Here is a 9,540-nt window from a genome sequence, read left to right on the forward strand (position 1 = left end):
CTCTCTCTCTCTCTCTCTCTCTCTCTCTCTCTCTCTCTCTCTCTCCGTGGTTAAGTTCAAAATTCAAAACATTTAAAAAAGAAGTTATTTCTTATGACAAGCTGAAATTTGTCCCATTGCAACTTTGACTCAATTCATTTAGTCCAGTTCAATTCAATTAACATTTAGGGACCTGTTATGTAATAGGACAATAGGCACTAACCAAGGCACTTGTTTGTTTCTCCTGGTTCTGCTGTCTGGAGCTGAGAACAAAAGTAATCCTTCTAAAAGACAATGAATCAATCAACCCACAGGCATTTTTTCAAGATCTTCCATAATGCTAGGGGAGAGACAAAGCAAAGACTCAACGTTTCCTGTCCTCGAGGAGCTTACATACAAATACTTGAAGGTGTCAGTCATGGTCCTCATAGAGTCTGAATCTGACTGGAGAGAAGAGAGACTGTGGGCTGCCTGGGAGGGTGGGACTGAAGCAGGCTTGGGCACCCAATCTTCTTCAGCTCCATTACCCAACCTCACTTACCATCTGCAGTGCCCTAGGGCCCCGGAACTCCTCTTATGAAAGGATTGAAGAACAAACCCCATGGAACAGAAAGGGCTCCATTGACAGCAGTCTGGGCTGGGGCACAGGAATCCGAGTCTGTCACCAAGGTACTGGGAGAGGGGAGGGAGATAGTAGTTGGAATCTGGTGTCGTATTCCAAGTTAGGAAATGTGTTGGGAGTGGGGGTGAAGGTGGAGGTGGGGGAAAATGTATCCTCCCCACCCCAGACAGTGATTAGTCTTGGCTTTTCCACAGAAAAAGAGATGACACTGAGGGAGGTGTGGGGGGTGGGGTGGATACCCAGACCCACAGCTGCCCCTCCCTCTGTCTCCTCCTTGGGCAATGGGGCAGGAGTGTCTGCGGGAGCCCGTGAGCCACCTTTCTTGGGAGCAGATAAAAGGACCATCTCTTTGCACTCCTGGGATCTTCACGGGCCTCTCAGCCTCACTCTAACCATACTCATCTTTCTCCCCAGCATTCACGAGGGCATCCATGTCTCTCCAGACCTATAACACCAAATGGGGCTTCAGCTCTTCCTCGGCCTCTGGCAGCCGCGGTGTGGGTAGCACTCACACTCACACCAGCTTCAGCTCCACGACAGTGTCCAGAGGTGGGAGCAGGCTTGGGGGTGCTGCTTGTGGCAGCCCCAAGACAAGCTTTGGCAGCCATAGCCTCTACAATCTGGGTGCTAACAGGAGCATCTCTGGCAGTATGGTTCAGAGGGCCTCCCAAGGGGGATTTGGTGTTGGGGCTGGTAGCTTTTTAGGTCTGGGCACCACCAGGTCAAACTTTGGGCCCTCCTGCCCCCCTGGAGGCATCCAGGAGGTGACTGTCAACCAAAGCCTGCTAACTCCCCTTAATGTGGAGATTGACCCTGAGCTTCAGAGGGTGAGGATGCAAGAGCGGGAGCAGATCAAGACCCTCAATAATAAGTTTGCCTCCTTCATTGATAAGGTGAGCTGGGGAGAGTGGGAGGGTAAAAGGGTCAAGGGGGGTGAGAATCACGTGTGGAATTTTGTTTAAGCCTATTAGGAGATAGACCCTAGACATGAAATGAGACTGGCTCCTACCCTAGCCCAGGCCCACCTCTCAGTCTCATTGAACTTTTGTTGGCTGGCACTGTTTCGACCCCTTTTGTGGAGTTGTGAAAAGAATACTGGACTTGGATTCAGGAGATGTGGATTCAAATCCTGGATGTGCAAGTCACTTTGTTTCTCAGTTTTCTCATCTGTAAAATGGGGATGTGATGATGTTTACTCCATTTACCCCCTATGGTTGTTGTGAGGAAATGCTCTGAGTGCCATGGAGAGGGTCATAGAGTGGCTCTCAGCTATCTTCAAGCTTATGAAGAGCTGACATTTGGGAAGAGGCATTGATCGGACTTGTGCTGCCTGACTTTAGAAGGCAGAACTCAGAACTATGGGTGGGAGCCAGAGAGAGGCAGATTTCAGCCTGGGAAATCTTCCTAACAATTAGGAGTGTCTAAAAGTTGAATGGGTTGCCTCAGGAGGTAGTGACTTCCTTCAAAGTCTTCAAGGAAAGGTGGAATGACCACTAGCTGGGGGGTAGTGCAGACTGTAGGGGAGATTGCTGTTCAGGTCCAGTTTGGACTAGGAAGCCTCTGGGATCCCTTCCAACATGAAGAATCAATGAAATTTTTACTGTCGAGAGGCAATGTTCCTATCTATAATGGGTATCATATTTCTTACCTTCTCAATGAATGAGGGGAAGGGCTGGAGAGAATTCAGAAATGAAAATTAAAAAAAAAAAGAAAGGTAATGCTCCAAGGACCCATTTGGACCATGGAAAGTCTTAGTGTCTGACCACAATGTCTTTGGGTCTGTTAAATTGTCAGTTAACAAGCATTCATTAAGTGCTTAGTATGTGTCTAGCTCTGTGTTAAGCTCTTAGAGATACAAAGAAAGACAAAAAACAGGGTGCTTGCTTTCAATCACATTATAATGGGGGACACAACATACAAACAACTATGTATACCTAATATCTATCTATCTATCTATCTGTCATATTTGTGTGTGTATATATAGTATGTGTATGTATAATTCATACAGTATATGTATTTAATATATAGTGTATGTGTATATGTGAGTGTATATATATTTCTCTCTCTCTCCATATATAGATATATTATATCAAATAGTATGAAGGAGAGATAATTTCAAGGGGAAGGTACTGAACAGGAGTGGAAACCAGGGGTGGAGTGAGCTGAGTCCTGAAGGAAGCTAAGGAAGCCAGGAAGCAGGGGTGAGAGGGGAAAGCATTCTAGGCATGGAATGTTATCCTGTTTTCTCTTTATCTACTCTTGACAGAGCCCTGTAAATACTAACTTGGCACAAACAATGTAAAGAAATAGAAATTTAGTAGGTGGGAATGAGGAGGAAGGGACCTTTAAGCTCGATCCTGGGCACCTCCAAATGCTTTAGCATGGTTATAGAATTAGAAGCAGAAGACTTTGGTAGGCATTGCAGTGAGAAGGATTGTCTAATCTTAGAAAGACTTCTGATTGGTGGCTGGTAGTAGGGGGACCAAGGAAGGCAGTGAGATCTCCAGAGGACAGGAAGCTTTGCATGGTCTAGGGCAGAGGAATTGATGAAATCACTTCTTGCCTGAGACAGGGATTCTAAGTCATGAGAATTTGGTTTGGAGATGTTGTTATTCTATTATTCTTTTAATAACATAAATCTTGTATAAACTTAATTATAGTCATATGGCTTCCCTCTTTGATTCATTATGTTCCATTAATCTACAGAATGATAATTCCCATATGGCTCTTTTAATGTTCATGAAACGTTTGCCTCACAACAACTGTGTGGGGCAGATGGGGAAAGCATTATTATCCACATTTTACAGATGAGGAAACTGAGGCTCACAATCATAGCATGACTTGCCCAAGGTTATGCATCCAGTAAGTGACAGAACCTGAGTTGGAGCAGAGATCTCTCAAACCCAAGTCCAACACTGTCTACTCTCATTATTCCTATTGTTACACCTATGACATTACTCAACTACCACAACCACATTTCAAAGGACTTAGCACTGGAAATAAGCTTAGAAATCACCTGGTCCAATCCCCACATTTTGCAAATGAGGAAACTGAGGCACAGAGAGGTAATGTGACTAACCCATGGCCATACAGCTAGTCAATGGCAGAGCTGAGATCTGAATCCAGCTCAAGAGGGCTCAATCTTGGTAGGGTAATGGCCCTACCAACTCTTCCCATTTTGCAGATGGGAACACTTAGACCCAGGGAGGCTTTAGATTCCAACCAAGGTTGAGGATTTAGGAACCCTGGGGCTGGGAGCTATTCTCTTGCTTTTCAGAAGGATTTCTAAGGGACAGTGAGAACAATCATGAGAGAATCAGGTAGAAGACAAGAGAAAGGATTGCCTCCCTTCTAGCTTCTCTCATTTCTTTTCCTTCTCCCATTCCATTTGGCCTCCTGATATAAATACTGAAAAAGGGAAGGGGATGGAATAAAAGCTCAGTGCTCTTATTCACCATCCTATTTCTGCCTTCCAAGCCTAAGCACTGCCCCCATTCCCATCACCCAGTCACATCACCCAGTCAGATGCTGGCTGGGTCACATGCTTCATCTGAGATGATATTGATGGTACCTTAAAAATCCTTACTTCCACTTGGAAGGCAGTGTTGTCTAGTGGAAAGAAGACTGGGCTTGCAATCAGGAAAAGTGGGTTTGAACCCCAAACATTTACTACTTAGGCAAGCTGCTTCACCACTTTGTGCCTCAGTTTCCACAACTGTAAAATAGGAGAAATACTATTTCTACTCACTACCTTCCAGAGTTGCCATAAGGAAAGGGCTTTGTAAATCTGAAGGCCAGCAGTCATTATTTTTATGGTACTTTGGTATTCTCATATATATTTTCTTATCTGATTCTGGGGGTGGTAGGGCAGATAGGGCAGGGACCATTTTACTGATGGGGAAAGTAAGTTCCAGAGAAGCCAAGTGACTAGCTATTCAGTGAATCCAAATTTCCTGACTGTGGCTGTAATACGTGCTTCTATCTGTAGCATGATACCTGTGAGAATACAGAATATGGGGTCACTGGGGATTTTTGGTTATTCTTTTGGTCAATGGGCATTTCTCTCTCTCTGCCCTCTCCCTTGCCTCATGCTGAGGCTGAACTGCATGTATGTTGCTGATGTTCCGTAGTCAATGTCCGAATGCCTTAGCTTTCTTTGCTTATTGCCATGAGTGATTTTATGATTCTGTGTAGGTGGAAAGGAAACAGAAGAAAGGTGAAATCATGAGGCATATCATCCCCTGCCCTCCTCACTCTTTTCTCTAGTGACTTTTGACTTTAGTGAGATTGCTTTAAAGGAAGCTTATACAAGACATTCTCTAACTGTTTACTTTACCTTTGGGCAGAATTGGGCACCATTTGAATGACTCACAAAAGGTAAAAGTGTCTAACTCTCAACTGACAATCACATCAGAGAAAAATCCTATTCCGCTCTAGTCTCTGTAGTGGAAGCTGTTCCTGTTAAATCATGATACGGGAGAATATTTGATGTGAATGTAGGTCTGAGTCCTGCATATGGGTCCTGTGATCCTGGGCAAGTCCCTTAATATTCATTGGCCTCAGTTTCCTTATGTCTAAATTGTTGATAATGATATTCATACTACCTGCCTCAGATGGGTAAATTTCAAGTGCCATGTAAATGTGAATTGGTGTTGTTATTGGTAGACCAGGTTATAGACAGATCACATGAGTGAGGCTGGGGCAGGGGAATGATGGGAAGCTTGGGTCCCTTCCCACTGCCGGGCATAGACTGCTCAAGCCCTTTCTTTCTTCTCCTGTAACATGTCACAAATGGAAATAGCAGTGGAGCTTGAGCCAGAGAAACTGGGTTTGAATTCTGGCTCTCCTATTTTTTAGCTGTGTGACCTTGGATAAATCACTGCATTTCCTGGGCCTCTGTTTTATCCTCTGAAAAATGGAGGGGTTGGACTATAGTTGATCCTCTACATCTCAATACAGTTAGTCCTTCCACATTGCGACTTTCCCCATTGTGGTTTTGATATGTTGTGGGTCAGCATAAGAAATTAGATGGGAATTTTTTGAGAGTTTTGCGGAAACTGCAGATGACAGATGAAGGCCAGCAGATGACACAAAAAAGTTGAGAAACTCAGAAATACATAAAAATATGTGCATGGTATTGTTTAATATCAACATATTTTATTTTTTAATACCATAATAATTCAGACTTCTTCTCTGGTACAAAGGGAGGGCCAAAAAATTGTATGTGGATTTTCCAGATTGGGGCAAGGCTTGAGGTGGGGATGGTGGTGGTGGTGGTGGTGGGGGTGCCACGCCCCTAGCCCCTGCCATGTGGAAGGGATAACTGTACTATGATTCTATGACCACAGGTACGATTTCTGGAGCAGCAGAACAAGGTGTTGGAGACCAAGTGGGCCCTGCTTCAGGAGCAGGGCAAGAGCACCAAGTTTCCTGAGGGTCTGGAGTCATTCCTTGATTCACATATAAACAAGCTTGGGAGGCATCTGGATAGCCTCAAGAATGAGAAGGAAAAGCTGGAAACTGAGCTGGGTAATGTGCAGCAACAGATGGACAACTTCAAAGACAAGTGAGGAAAAGGAGGATGGTGGTGGGGCCAATATGGACATGGCAGGGTAGGGGTGGGAGTGCAGCATCTTCAGAAAACTAGGTGAGGGACAGAATATCTAGGGGATCAGGGCACCACAGTCCCTTTTGGCCCTGAAGAAGCATAATTAGAACTCTTTCCTCCCTCACCTTGGCCCTCAGACACAGGCCCTGTTGATCTCTGGATAACTCTATTTATTTATATATTTCCCCTCTTTACATCTTCAGTTATTCACGGTTTTGAAAATGCTTAATTTTGTCCTTCACACAAGGAGTCCTTTCTATACAGCCAGCATTTCTTCCTCTTTCTCCTGACTCTTCTTTTATATCTCTGGTACTTAGCACCATTCCTGCTGCATTTAAAGGTCCTAAGAAATGTTTGATGCCTGACTTAAATTGACTTGTTTTTATGTGCTTCCACAAATATTTCTGGAATTCTGTCAAGGAATTCCTCCTTTAGGGAGACAGCTCTCTCACAAAAGCCACAGACTCTGTTTGGAGGATTTATTTCTCTTCTAATAATCTAATAATTATTCTTCCAATAGTCTGGAGGGAGAGCTGTTAGCAAGTTGGGTTATTATCACCTATTCTTCTATGCTTCCAAAGGGGGCTCAGAACTGTTTTGTGCAAAGAAGTGCAAACTGTTTTGGAATTCAATTCTCTTTGGTCAAAGTGAATGCAGTTGCCAAACTACTTGTTCCCAGCTCTGTCTCTACTTTTTTACAAAACCATCTGAAGTTCTGTTGTATCGGGATTAGTGCTGGGAGTATTCACATCTCAGCCCACTATGAGCCAGGGTTCACGTTGTCTGAGCATTACTAATATCTAATACAATCCCACTCCTACCTAAGTTGTATGCTAAAGTATCTGACCCCCAAAAGAGGGAACACATGAACAAATATCATACTTCCATTTCATTCACCACTCAGCAGTACGTTGCTTCTCCTTCTGGGTGAGTAGGTCATAGTGAAGATTGACAGTGGTCTGGGGAGGGGTCCTGCAGTTCTTTGGTTTACCTAGTAGGGCCTCAAAGGAAATGAGACACAGGATCGATGCTGACTTCAGGCTTCACTATGTCACAGATATGAAGATGAAATCCACAAGAGAACAGAAGCAGAGAACGAGTACGTTGTCCTCAAGAAGGTAAGTAGAGTGACTTGGTTATTTCTCAGGTATTAGGAATATCTCCTAATGGGATGTTGACTTCTAGGAACTTTGTCTGTTAATGTTATTCTCTTTTGCCATTAGGATGTTGATTCCCAGTTCCTAATCCGTGAGAGTCTTGGGGCCCAGGTCTCAATACTGATGGACTATATGAAATTTTTGCAGATATTCAATGATGCGGTAAGGCAGCCAGTTAGGGAATATGGCAAATGGGCAACATTTTGTGTGAAAATATTGAGAAGTTCCTAAATATATTCTGTTCTAGATTGACCCAATTCTTTCCAATTGGATATTTTCAGGAGGGAAATGAATCTTAACTCAGCTCTGTCCCTCCCTATCTATGGCCCACTCTGTTTAACTTGTAATAGGATGAGAGGAAAATAGGAGTACTGGGTATAGAAGGGGCTAGAATATCCTGGGTGAGAGAGAAAGGGGAAACATGGGTTGAAAACAGGAATTTACAGCCTACCTGGAATTCGAGAAGTTACCTAGGAGTCAGAGAAGAGAAGTTTACAATGAAAACTTAAGATTTGACATGAGACATGAGTCCAGTCATAGAATCATGGACTCTAAAGAATTGAAAGGGACCTTAATAGTCATGGAATCCATACACACCCCACTCCCTTCTCAACTAGATGTAGGAATTCTCTAGGTGGTCATCTAAACTTTTAAAAAATAACATTTATTTTTTTCCCAAATTTTACATTTAAAACAATCTTAAATTTAATTTCGATTTCAATCTTAAAAAATTAGGTTCTAATTCTTTCCTTCCTGGATAATTCAAACAATTTGATGTAGGTTATACATGTATAATCATGCAAAATTTATTTCCACATTAATTATGTTGTGAAGGAAAACACAGACTCCCCCCAGAACCCCTGCCCACACAAAAAAAACCAAAGAAAGTGAAAAATAGTATGCTTCAATCTGCAGACAGACTCCATCAGTTCTTCCTCTGGAGGAGGAGAGCATTTTTCATCATGACTCCTTTGGAATTGTCTTGGATCATTTTATTGCTCAGACTAGCTAAGTCATTCACAGTTGATGATCATAGAATATTGCTATTTCTATCTACACTGTTCTGCTTCTGCTCACTTCACTTTGCATCAGTTCTTGTAAGTCTTTCCAGGTTTTGTTTTTGTTTTTAAAACAACCTGCTCATCATTCCTTATAGCACAGTAGTATTCCATTGCTATCATATACCACAGCTTCTTCAGACATTCCCCAAGTGATGGGCATCCCCTCAATGTTCAATTCTTTGCCACTGCAAAAAGAGCTGTTCTAAATATTTTTGTACAAATAGATCATTTTCCCTCTTTTTGGTCATCTAAATTTTGCTTCAATTCTTTCAGTCATGGAGATCACAAGACCATTAATTTAGAGCTGGAAGGGACCTTAGAGGTCATTGGACTGCAGATTTAGGTCTGGAATGACATCTAGTCCAATCCTCTAATTTTAAAGATGAGGAAACTGGGTCCTAAAGATATTAAATAACTTGCCCAAGATCACACAGGTAGAAAGGATCAGAGCTGTTATTCAAGGTCTTCTGATTCCAAAACCACCGTAATGCATTTCATGGTCCATTACTAGCCTACTGTAGTTGTTAGATAAGTTCTTCTTTTTAGTGAGCTGAAACTTGTCTCCCAATAGCTTTCATTTCTTGGTCTTAGTTTTGTCGTCTGGAGCTATACATACTAAATCTGATTGTTCTTCCAGATGACTTTTCAAATATTTGTAGAGAGCTACAGTGTCATTCCCAAATCTTTTATTCTTCAGGATAAACTGAAGGTTGAACCCAGAACATAAAGCCTTTTCTCCTACTACATGGCTTCCGTTCTTCTTACTATCCTCATCATAAGTCTCCTGGATGCACTGAAATTTGTTAATTTCTCTCAGTGTGGCACTGACCAGTAGGCAGCATAGTGCAACCATTTGCTTCTTTGACCTGGATGGTTTTTTTCAATGAAACCCAGGATTGCATTAGTTCTCTCTCCCTTTTTCTGTCTCTCTCTCTTTCCTTCTTTCTCTGTATCTCTTCCTTTCCATTCCTCTCTTCCTCTCTCTCCTTATTCCTCTCTTTCTCTATCCCCTTTCTTTCCCTTTCCCATTCTTCCTTCTTTTCTCTTCCCTTTCTTCTTCCTCCTCCTTTCTTTCTTTCTTTCTTTCTTTCTTTCTTTCTTTCTTTCTTTCTT

At 42.7% G+C, this 9,540-nt stretch overlaps 1 protein-coding gene across 1 annotated transcript in view; it reads left to right on the top strand.

The window, feature by feature from the left end:
* The first annotated feature begins 983 nt into the window (after positions 1-983).
* KRT79 (keratin 79) overlaps positions 984-9,540 on the top strand; it is a 17,046-nt gene continuing 8,489 nt past the window's right edge. Inside the window, exons 1-4 of the mRNA XM_027858399.1 lie at positions 984-1,494; positions 5,950-6,167; positions 7,267-7,327; positions 7,433-7,528. Coding sequence (XP_027714200.1) covers positions 1,033-1,494; positions 5,950-6,167; positions 7,267-7,327; positions 7,433-7,528 — 837 coding nt within the window. The 5' untranslated portion in view covers positions 984-1,032. The remainder of the gene's footprint in view (positions 1,495-5,949; positions 6,168-7,266; positions 7,328-7,432; positions 7,529-9,540) is intronic.

Source organism: Vombatus ursinus, unplaced genomic scaffold (genome assembly GCF_900497805.2).
Source record: "Vombatus ursinus unplaced genomic scaffold, bare-nosed wombat genome assembly UNPS02012958.1, whole genome shotgun sequence".
In the NCBI taxonomy this organism is placed as follows: domain Eukaryota; kingdom Metazoa; phylum Chordata; class Mammalia; order Diprotodontia; family Vombatidae; genus Vombatus; species Vombatus ursinus.